The sequence below is a fragment of the Solanum dulcamara genome, chromosome 9 (genome assembly GCF_947179165.1).
Source record: "Solanum dulcamara chromosome 9, daSolDulc1.2, whole genome shotgun sequence".
Classification (NCBI taxonomy): Eukaryota; Viridiplantae; Streptophyta; class Magnoliopsida; order Solanales; family Solanaceae; genus Solanum; species Solanum dulcamara.
Genome location: NC_077245.1, coordinates 18828299 through 18849099, shown reverse-complemented (window position 1 = coordinate 18849099; position 20801 = coordinate 18828299). Strand labels below are relative to the sequence as shown.

The 20801-nt window shown below is 36.2% G+C and overlaps 1 protein-coding gene across 4 annotated transcripts in view; it reads left to right on the top strand.

Annotated features, from left to right (window-relative positions):
- LOC129902084 (phospholipid-transporting ATPase 2) overlaps positions 1-20801 on the top strand; it is a 56735-nt gene that overhangs the window by 12689 nt on the left and 23245 nt on the right. For 3 of the 4 annotated variants that reach the window (XR_008770045.1, XM_055977117.1, XM_055977118.1), the window contains exons 3-13: positions 4436-4649; positions 6048-6164; positions 9137-9229; positions 9331-9505; positions 13142-13308; positions 15036-15140; positions 16899-16996; positions 17085-17227; positions 18608-18704; positions 18896-19005; positions 19101-19265. Coding sequence is in view for 3 of the 4 variants with exons in the window: in XM_055977117.1 (XP_055833092.1) it covers positions 4436-4649; positions 6048-6164; positions 9137-9229; positions 9331-9505; positions 13142-13308; positions 15036-15140; positions 16899-16996; positions 17085-17227; positions 18608-18704; positions 18896-19005; positions 19101-19265 (1484 nt within the window). In the remaining variant the exon portion in view is untranslated. Of the gene's footprint in view, positions 1-4435; positions 4650-4783; positions 4940-6047; positions 6165-9136; positions 9230-9330; positions 9506-13141; positions 13309-15035; positions 15141-16898; positions 16997-17084; positions 17228-18607; positions 18705-18895; positions 19006-19100; positions 19266-20801 lie in introns of those variants that run through there. The other variant, XM_055977119.1, reaches the window with a different exon arrangement.

The following is a 20801-nucleotide window of genomic DNA, read 5'->3' as shown; positions in this document are numbered from 1 at the left end:
TCTTTCAATTGGCATTCTTGTGGAAGTTGTTGTGGATATTCATCCAAGAGGAAAATTACATTATGGATAAGTATACTAACCGTGAAACTTGGAGCACCAGATAATAGATGTTCCGTGAGTGTATGAAAGGGGATCATGAGAGGAGCATGTTCTTAAAGCTTATTGGTGCACTGTGGGAAGAGGGCAGGTGTCAGTTTTGGAATAATGTGTGATGTAGAGGAACTATTATACAGGAGGCAATACCTTGGGCATTAGCGGTGGAAAATTAGAAGAAAGTTTTGGCGTCTGATTATTTGATGAGGATAGTGGGGATTGTATAGGATATAATTTGTAGGAGGTACTACTAAAACTTATCACTAATTTTAAGATCCTAATATACTTTGCATCCCTTAAGTTCTAGGTAGCGAGATCAACTTGAGTTGTTTTAGCAACAAAGAAAAAATAAACGATCACTGAGTTATCGTTGGTAAACTTGCCGTAAAAGTTGGTAAATGAAATCTCATTATCATGTAGGAATGTTGTGCAATAACAATGGTCGGAGTAGTGGTCCAAAGGAAGTGGTGCTGTGAGAATGGGGTAAATGAGGCATAGTGTCGATGGAATGGTGCTAAAGAGGTGGTATAGCCAATAAGCTTGCTGCTGCAAGAATAATCATCGGAAAGAGATGCAGTGTTGCCGGAATGATCACCAAGAATAGCTATGGTGGCGTGCTGCTGCTGGAAAGGCCAATGGAAATAAGAATGTTACCAACAGTCACAAAAAAGAAGAAAGTATAATATGTATGAAAATACAGAATTTTTGGTTGGGCAGGCAAAGTAAGGTCTCCCTGCAGGTAGGCATAATCTACTCAAGTATCTATTAAGAATGAAGAGGTTCTGCAACCATGTGAGAAGTATAGGAAATCATGTCAGGAATATGAGAGGAAGGGATGTGGATACATTGATGATAATGAAGGACAAATTAAATAAGATTATTCCTCTTAAGGACAAATATAAAAAGATTATCCCTCTTTCTTAAATTATCTACCTTATATAAAATTGAAGACAGGACACATTTAACAGGTGTGAGATACACAGTTAATATTTCACACTGTCTCTAGCATCTAGCATTTAACATTCGAGAGATAATCACATCCCTCATCCCGCTTTGTAGGTGGGCATTGACGCATTGTTGCTTTTGCTGTTTTAAAGTGTATATGTCTCTACTTTAGATATTTGATTCTGTGAAAATTTTATCCACTGAATTTTTCTGGTAAGGTAAGGTTATATTGAAAAGGTATCAAGCTGGTACAAAAGGAAACAGGACTCATACAAAGACCACACAGACGAGTTATTACTCTTTGCTTCCTTACAATTCCCCAAAAATCTATATATTGGTCCATTTTGTCTACCAAGTTGCTATTACATTAGAAAAACAAATTATGCGAACATGTATTCTAGACTCTAGAAATGTGAATCCTATGCCTTTCAAAACATGCTTTGTTCCTCTCCAGCCATAAGGTCCAAAATATGCAAAGTAGGATGGTCTTCCAAATCTGCTTTAGCCTTCTGGTAACCTTTTGAAACTTCCAGCTATCTAATAAACTCCATGGTTTTCCAAATTTGCTTTAGCCTTCTGGGAACCCTTTGAAACATCCAGCTATCTAATAAACTCCTTGCATCTCTATGCATTACCCAGAAGGTGCCATATATGCCAAGAAATAGTTCCCAACACTGTCTAGAAATCTGCAGTGAAGGAATAAATGATCTACTGAGCCCTGGTTTTCTTCACATAAGTTGCATAAAGAGAAACCCCTTTTGAGTTAGACATGCTCCTCCGGTTGCAGTCTATCCCGAACAAGATACTTCACTGGAGTTTTTGTTTTCCAAATCATCTTCCAAGGCCAAGTTTTATCCCAATTACCCGACTCCGTCAACAGTACAGTGTAGCTTCTTTTAACTGGTTTTTTTTAATCTTTGCTGTCTGTCCATATCAACTAATCCACCTGTCTCTGATCAAGCTGGACTGAATTTGGTCATTGAAGTATCTGATAGAAGTCCTCTAGTTCCTAATCATTCAAATTCCTTCTAAAATTAATCTGCCAGCCTGAATTTGAATGAAATTTAGCAATAGTACCACTCTTATTGATGGAACAATTAAACAAGATAGGAATTTATTCTTCAGACTTTCTTCCCCCACCCATACATCAGTTCAAAAATTTATTTTGCAGCCCTTACCAACCTTCAATTTAGCATATTTCATATACTTCTCCCTCAGCCTACAAATATCCTTCCAAATTCCCCCTTTAGCATTTAACCGAAATGGAGGAGAACTCCACTGAATCATCTTACCATATAAAACATAAATCAACTCCTTGTAGATATCATTACCATTTACCATCCATGCAGAATTTCCAAATCCATTTGAATAACAAGCTCTTATTGTGTTATTTTAAGTTCCTGGCCCTAACCATTGAGTTAGTATGTTAAAATTGATTTTTTGCCACATAAGTGAATTAGTTGGGATTTTAGAAGGTGCTCATTTTGGTGGCTGACATCACGGAGTCCTCATCCATTGCTCTCCTTATATATTCAGAAACATAATTTGGATCTCCCAAGGAGTCTTCATGAACATTCATGCTTATGAGAGACGTGAGAATAGCTAAAAACTCAGGAGTTCGTAAGGATAGACATGAAGAACTACTACTTCAACCAACATGGGAACTTAACCATTTGGACTCCAAAGTCAATTGTGGCGTAACGAACATGAATCCGATCCATACCAACATAACACCAAACCAAAAACTCATAACATACCCGATGAAGTACCTTGTCCAGTAGGATAATCCGAAGAAGCAGACTGAGCCATCTCCCTACCTCTCCTAGAAGCCGCCGGACAATCTCTTCTTTTATGCCCAATCTCACCACACTCATAACAACCATCCATACCGGCCATGCACTCCCCTTGATGCTTCTTACCACACTTTTGACAAGTGGAAAAAGGATGTCTTTCCTTGTTGAACCTAGGCACCGAATAACTAGCAAAAAATGAACCACTATCGGTTCGGGTCCTCTTAGCTTCCCTAGCACTTTCCTTAAGCTTTTCCTCAATTTGTTCGGCATACGTCATAAGCTGCAAGATTTCCATCTCCCTAATTAACATGGCGGTTTTACACTCCTTGGACACCAAGTCCGAGACACCTGACACAAATTTACTTATTCAGGCTCTTGAGTCGGATACCATAATTGATGCATACTTCGATAATTGTGTGAACTTGAGGGCATACTCCCTCACACTCATGTTACCTGCAAGTTGATAAACTCTTGGATCTTAGCGTCCCTTAGCTCAAGGGGAAAGAAACGATCAAGAAACATCTCTTTGAACTCATCCCAAGCAATAGGGTCCGCTTCTCTAGGTCGCTCCGCCTTCCATTGGTCAAACCAAATCCTAGCATTTCCTTAAAATTGATACGCGGCCAACTCTGCTATCTCCACCGGACCAACTCCCATAATTTCCAATCTTATGAATGCTTTCAATGAACTCTTGTGGATCCTCATCAACCTTGGATCCATGAAACTCCGGGGGACTCATCCTTATGAAATCATGAACCCTGGTTGCCGCCGTACCCACATTTGGGTTCACGGGAGCAACTACCTCTCGATTGGCTTGAGCCGCCACCGCTTGAGTAAGTACTTGGAATGCGGCTCGGAACTCCGCATGAGAGACTTGCTCATTCAAGATATCATTTGGAGCTTGTTGCTCCTCCTCAACGTTCTGTCGGTCAGGGTTTCTTTGTGGAGGCATCGTTCTGAAATCGCAAAGAGAAAGCATTAGAGGGAAAGCCTTAGAGTTCAACTCTATCGCATGATAAGATCATGAAAGAAGTAGAATTTCCTAAAATGACTCATAGCCTCCTATTCATAGATGTGGTGTGCTTCACACCGATGAACAAGACTCTACTTGACGCGGCATGTTATAGCTTGTTTGGATAGTGGTTTTCCTTGGTATGGTATGTAAGAGAACCACGTTTGTTTTGATTGTTTCTTTAATTACATGGTGTGATATGGTTTGTGTTTACTGTTGTTGTAGATTATCAGAATACTATGCATTTAGGCTGGGCTGTACTTGTTTATTCTGATATATAAAGACTAGAGATGGGAACAGAAATTATGTCAAAATCATGCAACATGGAATTGGTGATTGGAAATCTTTTACAAGATTCTTGCACAAAAAAATGCATTATGTAATTTGTTGCACCAATTGATTCATTTACGCTTATTTGATTGCATTACTAACTATTGGTGACATTCTTTCTGGTTTGTGATTATCCCATTCGTTGCCTAGATTGTTTCATGCATCAAACTTTGTAAAAAGAACCAATTCTTTTCTCTGTTAGCTTGAATTTCTAAATATCTATCTCTCCTTTTTCCTAACAGCTTTATCTTTTTGTTTCCAGCCGCTTTATGAACCAGTATTTTTTGTTGATTGCTTGCCTTCAGTTATGGTCACTCATAACTCCAGTAAATCCTGCTAGTACATGGGGCCCTCTCATCTTTATATTTGCAGTCTCAGCAACAAAGGAGGCATGGGATGATTACAACAGATATCTTTCAGACAAGAAAGCTAATGAGAAAGAAATTTGGGTTGTGCGGAAGGGCATTAGAAAACATGTATGACATTAGTATCTACATTCTTCATTACATTTCTATTCACTTATCATAAACATATCAGAAAGTTTCTTTCTTATTTGATTTAATTCAACTTTAGCATTGTCTGATTTGTTTCACCTGCTCTGTCCTGAATTGTCCATTGTTCTTTTCTCGTTTATACGAGTCAAAATAATGGTCACGTCCTTGGGATAAAAATTCTTGTCACATGCAATATTACACCAAAAAGTGACGTGATCCAACCTTAATTTCTTATCACAAACTTTTGGTTGTTCTACTCCAGACGTCAAAAGGTAACTTGTCGATCTCACATATCTCCCTGCATAATAGTTTGTTCAATTTGGGATGGAGTGCCTTTTCTCTTGGGAGGATAATGTTGACTTTCTCAGAAAATTCTTGCCACATAATAAGCTGCTCCAGTTCTCTCTATATTCTTAAACAAGGAGTTTATTTTGGGGGATTCAGTAGAAGAGTCGCTAGCATCAATGGATTCAAGAAACAAACTTCCTTTTGGAGAACTAACCAACATATTGATGATCGTTTTTCCATTTCTTGCTATCCACTTATCCATCATGATGGAACATCCATAATTGTTTCATTGTAATTCATCAGAGTGCCAAAGTTACATGGTCCAACTTTAGTTTGTTAATACAACCTTCGATCGTTCAATTCCCAGAAGCTGAAAAGTTAATGTGCACCTTCTTGTATAATCCTCTCCATAGTTTTTAAAATTGTAACAGTAAACTAATATCAGCACAGAGGCAGTACTGAGCCGTATTTACAATTCAAAAAGCCACATGAATATCCTTTGCCATTTTAGAAGGATTCTATCATTCTAACATGTCAATAAAGATATAATTTTAACTTTTTGCTGGAGAGAGTATCAGTTTGCCAAAATTGACTTTATAGAAGGGCTGAGTGTTGCAATTTCTTTTCTCCCCAAAGTTCAGTACTTTGTAAATATAGTCAAAATGTTATTACCTTTATCATTCTTAAATATGTATTTTATTAACATGGCTGAAGGAGATAAATTTTTGTATTCCTGTATAGGTTGATTTTGTTTTGCCACATGGCAATTCTGTGACATGCATATAGGTGCTGAACTTTACGTGTACTTAGTGACTGTAAAGTACTTTTGCCTGTGTTGCATTATTTTCCATCCAATGTTTACCTGCTAATCTATTTTTGTTAGTGTGACCTACCATATCTGTAGGTGACTAGATGTGTTGACTTAGTACCAGAATATATTTTTTGTTTATGAAGCACAATGTCTTTTTGAAAATAATTCTTAACTCACTATGATGTATTCTATTTCATCATCTCATCATCTCTGTAACTATTTTCTTGTTTGTTGTTTCACCAGAAGATTTAATATACTACATTGCTTGTATTTACTTGTAGATTCAAGCCCAAGACGTTTGTGTTGGTAACATTGTATGGCTTCGTGAGAATGATGAAGTTCCCTGTGATCTGGTCTTGATTGGTACTTCTGATCCACAAGGTCTTTGTTACGTAGAGGTAAATAATTATGCCTTTGTCAAAGTTTTCTGCCTTAGAATATATTGCACCTCTTTCACTCTACCTGAAGTATTAAGTAGATGTGTTGGATTGAAAGATTGTCTTTATCTAGGATAAAAACCATGGTTATTATTGTTGGAAGGGTATCACAAGAACCTTGAGAAAAATTAAGCTTTGACGTTTTTAGATAGATTCCCCCTCCCCCCCCCCCCCCCCCCCCGGCCCTCTTTTGAGAAGGTAAACATTTGTATTAATAATGGGAAATATCCCCTATACAAGCAGTATTTAAAAAGTAGAGAATCAACAACATAATATAATTCTCCATGAATGATTCTCAATCTTCTTTAAATACCAAACCTCATGGGTTCACCAAAAAGAAACTAGAAATGAAAGCCTTTTCCTCTGGTGTATAAATGTCATCCCATCAAAAGGTCTCCTATTTCTTTCCTTCCACTCGAACCAGTGCTAGTGGCACAACATCCCAGACTTTTCGACTTCTCTTTCTTCTTCTGACTTGACAACTGGAGAGTGCCTCCGCTGCTGTGCTTGGATTGCCCGTTTTAAACCATTTCAAAATCTCACACCACAATTTAGTTGTATCAGACAATGTAGTAGTAGGTGGTTCTCATCTTCACCAGAACATTTGCTCATGAAGCATCAACTGACATATTTAATTTGCGGTTTCCTCAATTTTCAGCCGTCAATAAAGCTCCTCTCGCTGCCAAGCAAGTGAAAAAACACATCCTCTTTGGTGCCCTAGGAATCCAAACCATAAGTGTAGAAAATCCGACTCCTCCCTCACCAAGAGCTTATGATAATATTACTTTAATGAAAATAATCCATCTCTTTCCAACCCCCACCTCATGAGGCCTGACTAACATGAAATGTCCCCTACTTGTAAAACATACCGACCAGACTTTGGAATCCAGCTACTTCAGTGTCCTGAAAGCTCTTCTTGACCTTCATTTTCCAATGGGCTCCCCCATCTCATAATTTAAGAATTGAATTGTCATCTACTTCTGGTTTGAGATACTGCAACTCCATGCTACTTGTAATTCCAAAAGTTAATTCTACTTCCATCCCCTACCCTGAAAGTTATGTTGCCAGTGAAGTCTTTCCATCCTTCCATAATGCTCTTCGAAAGTTCACACTTAACTGGAAGTGTGATAGTTTTAGTCCTCCACAGTTTTCTACTATAACCTTCCATAGAGCACGTTCCTCAATCCTGAATCTCCATACTCATTTTCCTAATAGGGTCATGTTGTAAGTTGGGGTTCATTTACCCCAAGAACTGTAGTCCTTCGAAGATGTAACATCCTCCCAGCTAACTAAGTGAAATTTGCTGTCCTCATTTGCTGAATACCACAAAAAGCTCCTATGTAGCCTTTCTAGCTTACCTGTGATTCTGGCCGATGCATAAAAAAATGGCATAAAGTGCGTAGGGATGCTCCACAGAGTGCTCTTAGTTAATACCTCTTCTTCCTTCTCTACAAGTACCTCTTTTGCTGTCTCGTTAGCCTATTCTCTACTCTCTTAAGTACGGGCTCCACACTGCTTGGTCTTTATTGGAAGTGCCTAAGGGTATGACATAATTGGAAGACATCGGACCTTACCATAAGTAGGTAATCAACATTGTTCTGCAAATCTACTAAGATGATATCACACTTCCCGATGTTAATCTTGAGATCTATACTTCTTGGAACCAAATAAGAACTTGTCTAAGGTAATCCAATTGATTACCGATAAAAAAAGGGTAACCCAATTGATTTATGTTTGTATCATGGAAAGCTAAAGAGTTTTCTATGAGCAAGAGATGTGAAATCCTCACTATACATTGCCCCTTGATTGCTATGGAAAAACTCCATGAAGCAACCACCTCCCGCAACTCTATCCATCATTCTACTCAAAGCATTTGTTACCTAGCTGAATACATGGGGGATATTGCGTCCTCTTGTATCTAGACCTTCGGGATGCATTGAGACTTCTCTCAAAATCTTCTTATTTTTACATAAAGATGGATTATTTCCACTCCTAAAAGTATTTAAACTTTGACAAAAACTTGTAATGTAGGAGGGCCTAGATGGGAAGTCAACTCTGGTGAGTCAAAGGGGTTAATTGACATCCACTCCTCTCAAATAGAGTCAAACTCAATAGCCTTGGCTAAGTTACCTAGTATTGCATGAAGATTCTTGATAATTGATATTCATCCATGTAATCATCTCCTGAAAGACAAACCAAGTAGAATACAGTCTTATTTGTTCTTATCGGTTAGTAACTTAGCTCAGGTTTATATACAAAACTTACATCTGTCAGCAGACTCCACACCAGCCTTTTGCTTCTCTATATTCACTTTGATTTAACAAGTGAAATTAGCTCAGCCCCTTTCCTAGTTGTCTAAGAAAGAAACTTGCAGATATCTCTTGCAATTATTGCTCTATTATTCAAACATGTTAAAACTCACACATATCCGTGCATATTGTTTGGCGCTTCTCTTCTATTTAGAACAGTAAATATGTGACACTCTTCCATTTTTCATAATCTGGCCTAGTGTGTGACCATAAGAATTGGTGGAATGCATCTGCAACAAATTTGTAAGTTGATGTATATTTCAAAATTCAGTCCCCGTTTCAGATTGTCATTGGTTGCGAAATAAATACATTGAAGCAAACTGGTTGCTAAATGCTTGTGAAACCTTGATACCCAGTCAGTTGTGAGCTCTTTGCTTTCAATTGCTTGGTGCACGCAAATTGTGGATGCTCCATTATGAACTCTGGGATCAAATTAAAACATTTCTTACTTGCGTCTTTTATTGATGAATGCACTCTATTTGATTTAATCTTCTGTTTATAGGTTTGATGACTCTTTCCTTATTATGGCCCTATGCTTCACTCTTCCTGTTCAATACACTTGATGGTTACCTCTGTTCAAACTGACTTATAGTTGCATTTTCTTGTTCCTATATCATATTACAGACAGCTGCCCTTGATGGTGAAACTGATCTTAAGACAAGGGTGGTTGCTTCTGCTTGTATGGGAATAGATTCTGAATTGTTGCACAAAATCAAGGTAAACGTTACTTCTTTACGCTTAGGCGAAATAATCTATTAGTATTGGTTCTGGTGAAAATGCTCTTTTTGTGAATTTTACATGTTTATGTTCTTTTACAGGGTGTGATTGAGTGTCCCGTTCCAGATAAAGACATTAGAAGGTTTGATGCAAACATGAGACTATTTCCTCCGTTCTTGGACAATGATATATGCCCTTTGACCATTAAAAATACAATTCTCCAATCATGCTATTTGAGGAACACAGAATGGGCATGTGGTGTTGCTGTTTATACAGGCAAGTTTTTCATATGAATATGATGAGGGAACATTGATTTTGTACTTCACATTTTCTTTCCTTTGTTGTTTGTTTCTTTTTTGTCAGTATAACCTTGTGATTGGTGAAAGAATAGTTTGTTAATACTGCAATTTAATGATGTTTGATAGAAGAATTTTTAGAAGACCAATATGCGTATTTTGAAGCTTGGTGACATTACTCCTTATTAACACCAGGCTGACAATTTTTTTTTGAACAGGTAACATTTTTGTGTATTAATAACAAAAAATAGGAGTTGTCTCATTGCTGCTTATATGCACAATAGGAGTGAATCCTGTGCAGTTTCTAGGTCAAGGTTGATGTATTACAGGACCGGGGTTGGGGTTGTCTCATTGCTGCTTATAAGCACAAGTTTTTTGAATGATTGTAGTGACCAAATGTTGATTTTTCTTTATGTTTTACTCCCTCCATTTCAATTTACGTGTCTTACTTAGCTTTTTTAGTCTATTTTAAAAAGAGTGTCATTTTTATATTAGGTAACTCTTTAAATCTAACTTTTTACGTGACATATTTAAGACCACAAGATTCAAAGGGTATTTTTGTATGTTACATCTTTAGTTTAAGACCACATGATTCCGAAGTCTTCCTTTTTTTTATTAAAATTCGTGCCAAGTGAAAAGACACTTAAATTCCAGTCATTCAAAAATCTTTTCGTCATTCAAAAATCTTAATAAAAAAAAGATGTAGATCACCTTCCAGTCATTCAAAAATCTTCTGAAGGATAAATTCCAGCCTTGTGCAGTCCAACAATCATTGATGTTAGCCTCAGGGTTATTGCACAAGGTAAACAGATCTGGAAAAGAGTCCATCAATGGAGTTTGGTCATTCCAGGTATCCTTCCAGAACTTGGTTTTTCTGCCATTCCCTACTTTCACCTGCAAATTTATCTCAAGCTTAGGCCACAAATCTCTTATTGTCCCCCAGACCCCTACACCAAGGGTATTAGAGCACAAATTGGTCTACCTAGGACTGGATTTCCAAAATTGCATTTTATGGCTTCTTTCCATAAAGCTTGATACTCCACATTGTATCTCCATAGCCATTTCATCATTAAGTTGTTGTTGTGTATTCTCAGGTTTCTAATGCCTTACCCACCCATTTCTTTCCTTAGCAATGCTGTCTGCTACTTGACCAAGTTATATTCCTTGCCTTCTTTACCTTATAAGCTTATCCAGTTTCTTCAGTACCTTGGAGGTAGAGGAAATAAGGACATTACATAAGTTGGAAAACAGTCAAGAACAAACTTGATAGGCAAAAGTCTGCCTCCCAAAGAACAAAAACTGGCCCAGACACCACGGTCCTAAAAAAAAAAAGTCTGCCTCCCAAAGATAAATATTGTGCCTTCCATTTAGCCAATTTCTTTTATGTTTTCTCCACTATGCATTCCAAGTTTCCTCAGCTTTGTGCTTGCTGCCTAAAGGCATGCCTAAATAAGTTGTTGGCAAGTTTTCCACTGTGCAACCTAAAACTATTGCAAGACTCTGAATGTTGGGCACCTCCTTTATAGTAGGAAATAAATTGGTCTTCCCTCAGTCGACCTTCAACTTCAAACCTGAAGCAGCTTCAATAATCAATAGGATCATTCTGATGTATCCAATCTGCTCCACCTTTGGTTCACAAAATATCACTGTATCATCTGCATAAAGAAGATGACATAGTTCCTCTATCTGCCCTGCTGTCTCCAATTTGAAAACCTTTTATCCGCTTTTTCCACAGTTCTGTCCTTTTTTTTTTTTGTTGAAATAAGTGAGATTTCATTAAGGCATCCAGTAGACGCAAAGATACAAAAGGGGGGGGGGATCTGTCAGCTCAGTAAGTACAAAAAACTTATAGAGCTAAGGAGCTAACAAAATCCAGGTAGTGATTTAAGTTATTTACAGAGGAAGAGTTGGCCCAAATAAAAATTAACCGAAACAACTAACTTAAGCTTGCAAATTGGAGTTGAAACCCCAACGAAAAATCTCCTGTTTCTTTCATTCCAAATACACCAAAAAATACAGGATGGGGTCCAGGGGCGGACCCAAGGCAAGTTCAGGGGTTCATCCGAACCCCCTTCGTTAAAAAATTATACTGTATATATAAGGTAAAATTTTTAATTTATGTGTATATATTTAACATTGAACCCCCTGAGCATAAGCCAAAGGACTAGCTCAGTGGCAAATGGGGTTCAATATTTTGCCTTAGCTTGTCTCAGCTCGCGGGTTCGAATCCGAATAAGCACATTTTTTTTCTGATTAGCGTGTTTAATTTTTTTTGAACCCCCTTCATAAAATTCCTGGGTCCGCCACTGATGGGGTCTGATATTGAAGGGCACATATATATATATATAGTCATTCCAAATATACCAAAAAAATACAGGATGGGGTCATGATCCAGATTTTCCCCTAAATTTCATAGAGCTCTAACTAGTGTTAGCATCTCTGATATTGAAGGGCATAGACCAGTTATATATATAAATGTATGTATTATCAGAGATATGGAAGAAACTCACAATAAAGTTTGGCTGCAGTAAAATGTAGTTCTTTTCCTTTCTATTTGTACTTCTTTGCTTAAATGATATCAAAAGATTGTATCCTCTAGAATTAATTATGTGATGTAAATTTCTTACAATGTTTTACATTCACTCTTGTATATAGTAGAAACAAGGAGCAGTTATTGGCAGAAAAAACTCATAGCAATTGTAATTGTAATTGAATTTTATTTGCCATGTACAAGGCTTTTAAGATGCTAGAAGTATCCAATTCACTGATTCTCTTTTAGATATTTGCTCATATCCACCATTATAAACTGCTTTTAGATGCGTTCGATTAAGTTAGTAATGAGTTACTACATTACTGCTCAAAACATAATTTTTTTATATAATATTTATGTAATTCTTTAAAATTAGATTCATTGAGACAAAGTACATGCGCAACGCGCGTACCCAGAGACTAGTACCAGAAAGGGCTAGGACCACATTTTGTGGGATTTCATTGGGTATGTTGCTAGGACCACGTCCAAAAGTCTGTTGCAAAAGGGCAAGTGAAGCGTAAGGTGGTTGATGCTTTCTGATGTTGACTGACAATGTGACACATGTAACACCTATTGACCAGTTGGAATCTTCTTCTCATTAGATTATCTTGAGTGAGGCATGTTCCTTTTAAGACACATGGTCATATGCTTTTTCTATGTTTAGCTTGCTCATGACACCTGCTTCATCACCTCTAAGTCCAGAATTAGTACACTCACTGACAATCAATGCATCATCTATAATCTGCCTCCCTTGTTACTTCTTTGTGTAGCTTTGACAAGGCAATCGTTTACCGTGTTGAATAAATTGCTTTATCCCAAATTGTTTACTATACAATTGTTTTTGCATTCTGATGAAAATCAGATAAATTGCCCCTAGTACTTTTGCTATTCAGTTGTCATATACAGGGAAATGATTTCACTAATTTTTTTCCTATATTGTCCAACTTGTTTCTATTATCTCCTGTCCTCATAAAGTCGTAATGTATGAACTAATGCTATCATCTTACTTATCAGATGTGATAACCTGAGGTACCTCATTTTTCTTCTTCGCGAAATATATTCATGAGCTCTCCCTCTTTCTTTCAGGAAATGAAACAAAGCTTGGCATGAGTAGGGGCATACCAGAACCAAAGCTTACAGCCATGGATGCCATGATTGACAAGTTGACGGGTGCAATATTTATTTTTCAGATAGTTGTTGTTATTGTTCTGGGTATTGCGGGGAATGTCTGGAAAGATACAGAAGCACGCAAGGTTCGTGTCTTATCCGCATGATAATGATATTAGTAATATTATTTTTTAAATTTCGAGTTAATAATCAAGTCTATGTAGGGTGTTTTTGAACCTCTACTGGTTTAAAGTTTTATATGCTCTAATTGAAAAACAAAATCATTTTGTGATCTTTTTATATTTTATCTTCTATGGGTAAACCTTTTTAAATAGGGTTAATTACAATAGATGACCATTCGGTCATTTTAATTACCAAAAAAAGGTTATTCAGTGTATATTCATGTATATTCAGTGTATATTTCATGTATAGAATGTATCATAATATATATTCAGTGTATAGTTCATGTATAAGTAATCTATATTGTATAGTCAATGTATACTTTTTATGAATTTTGCCAAGCTATATTGTATAGTCACTGTATATTTCCTATGATTTTTGGCTATTTTTTATGTAAATAAAACATGGCCATATTTGTTGTAAACTAATTAGTTTATTGTATATTATATATATTTGAAATTGTCCCTTTTAAATATCCATATTGTTGAATTGTATGACCATCTTATCTGATATTTTAAGCAATTAGAGAGTCAAACTTTGATTTACTTGATTATATCTTTAGAGCCCTTTCACATGCGAGCCTAATTCTTTTCTGTTGGGCGCATCATGTGAAAATTCTTTTTGTAGATTCAGGCCCCCATTAAGTGCAAAGAAATGAGGCCCAACTGCATCTCCAGTTACAAAAAGAAGTCTAATGCTACTCCCAAGTCTATAATAGTAAAAGAATATTCATGACACTAACAAAATGACTAACAGAGTAACTCTAAGAGTTCTAAAGTAAAAGGACAGTAGTAAGGAAATAACTTCTTGCCCACGCGAAGCAATGCGGGGCTCACCTAAAACTGTCAACTCGTGTGTGCTAGTTAACAAAATCCTCGCATACGTCTCCTGGGGTCTCTGTAAAAGAATTGCGAGGAATGAGTCATTAGCTTAGTGAGTAATAACACTTAATCACAACAAGTTTTAATGGGGACAAGCCAAAAAACATGCCAGTATAATAATAGGAAATATCATAGAAATGCCCTTTTAGAAATGGTAACAACATTCAGTCTCATGCATTTCTTGTAAACAAAAAATAATTAACAATTTGGTAATAAACTCGAGAAACACTGTGTCATATCAAATATTTATGTTTGGGAGGTTTCCACATATTTGGCCCATGAAAAAAATCAAGTCCACTCGTTAGAGGGCGTTGCGATATAATCTTTCCCATCTATGCCAATTTATGAGGCACTGTTTGACTGGAACAAAGTTTAAGAAAGAAATAAAGACTTTTAAAACTTGTGGTCTAATACATTTGTTGGCTATAAGTCATCTCATTAAGAGCAAAATGAGAATTTTAAAGTTAAATTATGTTCTAATATAGAAATGTGACATTTTTTTTGGATCGACTAAAAGTGTGCCACATAAATTAGGAAAGAGGATAATTAGGTGATTAAAGTATGCGCTCTCTCTAACAACTTAAGCTGTTGCATGAGATGGTCACCCACTTCAACATTTTTGTATATAAGAAGAGATTGTATAATGCATTTTACTGCTGAGATTATTTCCTCTCAGATTAGTTTTCCCCTTTCTGTCTTGCTTTTCCTCTGTTGATTATTGAGCACTCAAGTAGCAAGCTCTTGAGATCTATCAGACCCACGTTTGGTGCGGATTTCATCCGTCTGATTGCAGGTTTTTGTTCATCTTGTAGCTATGGTATGTCCAATATCCAAATGAAGGTCCATGGTACGAGTTACTGGTCATCCCTCTTCGGTTTGAGCTTCTTTGTTCCATCATGATTCCCATTTCAATAAAGGTATGCTGCGAAATATCCTTTACACTATGTTTGGTTGCATTATAAAATTTTCCTGTCATATTAGAGTAATTTTGTATTTTGTAGCAGTCATTTATCAAAGAAGTTCTATTGATAGAACCTAAAACAGCGTATTCGGATTCCCCTTGAATGGTAATATCAAGATGTATTTTACATTTGAATTTCAGCCGTGATTCTTCTAAGTTGTATTACAGTGAAAATGGCATAATGTTGATTCAGTACATTGCAAAAATTTATCTCCTGTACTTTATATTCAGATCAAATTAAGTTGATTGGTGCACGTCTTAAAGACCAGATTTGTTTGAATTGTTCAGTTTCACTGGTAGCCTGAATTATGAATTTTAGCAACTAGAATTCCAGGCTGATAAAGGCTATCAAAGTGGTCATAAGTTCAATTTTTCACTTTTTTTACTCCCTTAATAAGTATTACTGTATATAATGGTGCACTTGAGTGCCTCTTTTTCCGGTTTATCATTTTCTATTCTGATTTTCTTGATGACTGTTCTTTGCTGGTTCATTGTGGTTCAACCTGTCCTATGATGCATCCAGTGGAGACGAAACTAATACATATTCATGCTATATCTTACCACATTGTATGTCATATTTGAAGTTATATCCAAAAATAGAGGTATCTGATAGCTACTTTCTTGGTAGTTCTGCATAATTGTTTCCTTCGTTCCTTTATTTGATGGATCCTGGTGTGCTTTCCTCTTGCTTAATACTGATATCTGCTGACTCTAATTCCCATGTTTTGCATCTTTTTCATCATATTCTGTGTCTTGACCACCATAAACACTTTTTCTGTAGTTTCGATTCAACTAGTTTAATAATTTTCTTTGGTGATCTGACCTTGGGCACAAACTATGAGTTATTTGCTTCCGTCTAAACTAACAGAATAGCCTTTGTACTTGAACCTATTTTTTTTCCTCGTGAGCTCTATTCCTAGTGAGAAGAGTTCCATAGATCACTTCCCGCATGAAAGAGGAGTAATCTTTGTCAAACAGTTTCACAGATCGCAGGCAGGCTGAGAGGGAAGTCTAGCTAGTTTTATTGAGCTCCTGACCTTTTGACTCACCTGATCTTGAGAGTACTTTAAATGTTATTTCAGCGTCTCTTTTTTGCTGTACTTTTTCATTATGTCTCGAGACATATTTCATAGGACCCTAGGAAGTTAGAGATGTTTTGAGGAATCAGCAGTGTTACTCAAGTTAGCCTTAATATCCTGATCTGATTGAATTAGCTTTGAAGCTGGTCTAGTAAACTTAAGCACATTACCTTGAGGAGGTAAAAAAGTACTAGGTAATATCTTCCCATCTTAACCTTTGGTGGGAAGAGTTATCTGATATCCATGCTGGTGGGAGGAAGCAGGTACCTGATGGATTTAGTTGAGGTGCATACAAGCTGGCCCAGACACCACCTTCATCCAAAAAAATAAAAGCACATTACAACACTTATGGACAGTAGGCAATTGATTTTTTTTTACCGATCTTTAATCTTGAGGAAAAGCACATATATTTAGGTATATTTGTCAACTAAAATAATCCCTTATTGAACCAAAAACAAGCTGAGGTAACTGTTGAACACAAAAATGTTAGGCGCTATGCAACTTTGCAACGACAGGTATGATAATGCTTCAAAATAAAATTACACGGTTAATTTATGCACTAAGAAGTGCAACTTTTTCCCTTTGGATTAGAAAAAAATCTATGGTTTCAATATGTGTTTGTTCTTTTTTGATAGGTATCGTTGGATCTTGTAAAAAGCTTATATGCCAAATTTATTGATTGGGACAATGAGATGGTTGATCCAGAAACCGGTACTCCATCCCATGCGACAAAGTAAGAAACATTTTCTTAGTTTTAAGTTTGTCTGCTAACATATTCAGTATTCATTTATTTGTGTTTCTTCTTTTTCTTTTCATGGCAGCACAGCAATTAGTGAAGATTTGGGGCAAGTAGAATATATATTGACTGATAAAACTGGGACACTTACTGAAAACAAGATGATATTTAAAAGATGTTGTATTAGTGGAACTTTCTATGGCAATGAGAATGGAGATGGTTTAAAGGGTAAGGCCTTAGTTATATTTTCCATGAGTTCTCTATTATTGACTTGTGCAATTTCAACTTCTTCCAGCTTTAATAATTTACGTGTCGACAGAGATATAGGTACAGATACAGTGTCTTGATAACTTTGAGTACAACCTGATGTGAACTCAATCACCCCCTTTAATGAGCTTCATATACCAATAAAATGCTTTCAGCTTTCTGATGTTCTTTTTGAGATCCTGCTGTGGTGTTTGAAGGTCCTATAAATTGGAAGAAGACTTGATTTTAGACAATTGTTCAAATGCATTGTGAGCATATACTAATATTGATTGAGATACAAGGTCCTTAGCTTAGGATAATCATAAGAATTATAGATCTACTTGTATATTATTGTACATCCACCTCTATTTATCTTTTTTCCTTGGTTAACTTATAGAGGTGCCTGAAGATAAGCTATATTTCTCTTCTTCTGCTTTCTTCATTGCCTTTCCTTTAAACTCGGTCGCAGTTATTAAAGATTTTAAAGGAAAAGTAGTTACCAATGTTTCTGAAAGCTCCATTTTAAAACCCCCAAAAATATATTTCTGTTAGCATTGGACTTTTAGTTCAGTTTCAGAGTGACCCATGAGTTCTCTACTTTGTTTCTTTTGAAAAAAGTATGGGAAGTGGCTTTGACTGCTTTTCTCACAACTATGCTGCTTTCCTGATGCACAAAAGTTCAGGAAAAGTTTTTTTCAAGCTTTTTCCTTCCTTTCTACACATGCTTGAAATGAAGGAGACTCCTCAAGTGGGTACTTTGCAGATTATCATTGCATGTGTTGCTAAAACAAACATGCAACACCCGTTGAATTCTAAAACTTGGGATTTTAATAGTTGCTTCCTTGTTTTTGAATGATGACTTGGGATAATATTTGTTACTAATTTGTGGAGCCTATGATTTATAAGTTAAAAGGTTTTGTCAGGCAGTTCTCTCAATTTAACCTATCATCTTCTCTGCCATTTGCTTATCTACATCTACTCTTCACATATGATTATTTAACCTTTCGTATCTGAAAAACTTCTCAACCTATATTTGATTGTCACTAGTATACACTTGCATTTCGTATATCTATATAACATTTTTAATTTCATCCGGAAGTTTTTACTGCTCTCTCTTATGTCATGTAAATCTGTTGATCAACACAACTTTAAATTTTTGATCCTGGGAAGGACTGCAATATCTTTTGCATAAAGTGGTCTCTCTTCTATAGCATCATCTTCAATTAATTTGACCTTTCCTTGTCTGATTTTCCTTTTTCTCTGGGTGGAGAACTAATGTGTTCTCCATACCTTTTTCCTTATCAATTGTATATTTTCCTTCTTGTAGAAAAGAAGCATAAACAAACTTTGTCTTCCATGCAGATCCAGAACTGCTTCAAGCTGTTGCCTCTGGTTCTCCAGATGCTATTCGGTTTCTTATAGTCATGGCAATATGTAACACTGTGGTTCCTGTACAAAGGTATATTGTTTTTTCTGAATTTCTCGATGAAGTCATCAAATTTTTAATAATCTAGGATGGCCATTATTGGTGCCTGTCGTCTTTCTGTAGTAGTATTCTGTTTCTGTTGTTATTATTATTATTAATATTATTATTTTTATTAATATTATTATTTTTATTTTTATTTTTATTTTTCCTTTTACTGCCTATAGCAAAGCTGGAGCGGTTTCATACAAGGCACAATCTCAAGATGAGGAAGCACTTGTGCGTGCTGCTGCTCGCTTAAATATGGTCTTCCTTGAGAAGAAAGGGAATATTCTTGGTATGAGTTTGTGACTGAGGAAAGACAGTAATACTATTTACATATTAGATACAATAGTAATATTGTTTTCTCTTGGAACCTTTTCTCAAACACAGATATCAATTTTAATGATTCGCTGGTCCAGTATGAAGTATTGGATACCCTAGAGTTCACTTCTGAGAGAAAAATGATGTCTGTGGTGGTCAGGGACTGTCAAAATGGAAATATCATACTTTTGTCAAAAGGAGCAGATGAGGCTATTCTGCCTCATGCACATGCTGGTGATAATTCCTTACCCAGTAATACCATATTTCATAATTTAGCAGAAGAGAAGTCTGAATCTCTATGAATGTTGATTTTCGTGTGCTGTTAAGGATTACTTGAACAACTTATCTGCAATTTCTTCTCATACAGCACTATAGAATAACAACAGTTACTATGCCTTAGCCTTGAACTAGCTGGAGTCGGCTATATGAATAACAGCCACTTTTCTCTATTTGGACCAGTTCTATGTCAATACTTAATGGGTTGGAGTTCCTTGACACTCTGGCATAGGGTCTCTAAGTATTTATATTAAAAAGACTCTTGCCAAACACCAAATCTTGTGTTAGTTAATCAATCTAAGTGTTAATCCCAACTTATTGGTATCACCCATATAGATCTTTTGCTTCCATTGTAGTCTATCATTTGCTTGCTAAGTCTGCATGAATTCAGAGAGACGGTGGGTCTTTTGACACATTTTTTTTAAAATGTAATTCTAGGAGAGCTTTGAGAGAAAGATCTTGTACATTTGAGAAATAGCCTCTTTTCGCTTATTGGTTTTTTGGTGGCACCCACAAGGTTCCTTATGTCTAGATGATTGGGTGGCATTTATAGAAAACTATGTCTTGTTGTAGAGTTTTCGACTTTTGATATACTTCTGGTATATGGGCACCTCTTTGCGCTTTGTTTAATGAAATTTATTACTTTAGTAAAAAACGTCTCTCATAACGAATATTTAAAATAATTTTTCTGTTTTAATAATCCTTATTGTAAAATGTATAGTGATACTTGACTTTTATCATAATTTGATACTCAAAAGCACTTTTAAAATGATGGGCCGAACAGAATCTGCATACAAATAATGAAAATACTTCTCAATCGAATTGGCCAAACACAAATTGCTTCCCTCCAAAAGTACTTTTTGAAAAGCTATTTTGACAAAACTGCTTCTTCTGTTCTTCAAAGAAGCCTTTTTGGCAGCTCGACCAAACAGGCTTAGTAGATCTCTCTGATAGGTAATGAGATAAGGTACGTGGTGATATAACCTGGAACATTAAGTGCTGATTGACTGTGTAAGTCTGCTGAGGGTTAAAAACACTATCAGGAGGATGGATTGACCTTGATATTGGAGCAATCTCTTTCTTCCAGAAACTGAGTTTGATATTGCAGACTTATCAATTATTAAAGGTTTCTGAGATTTTCTATTTAAGCAAATTGTTGAGTTTCCTTGTAATGGAACATCTGATGGTATTCCAATTGTTTAGGACACACACTTTGCTACCGTTTTACCGTGAGGTGTGGAACTTCCTGCATCTTTAAGATTTGATGTAGACAGCGGAAGTTCTTGTTAATTTAGTTCCATTTATAGGTCAAAAGACCAAGTGATCATGTTAGTTTCTTGGATGGCCTAAAGTTTTGTTTTCATACTGTGCTAGCAAGTAGGTCTTTTTGTGGGAATTTTCGGCTCATTAGGAGTACTGATGAGAAAATTTCAGGATAGAAGGTTTACTGTAGTTTGAGAGTTTTTGATAGCGTTACTCCAGATTTTGACGTAT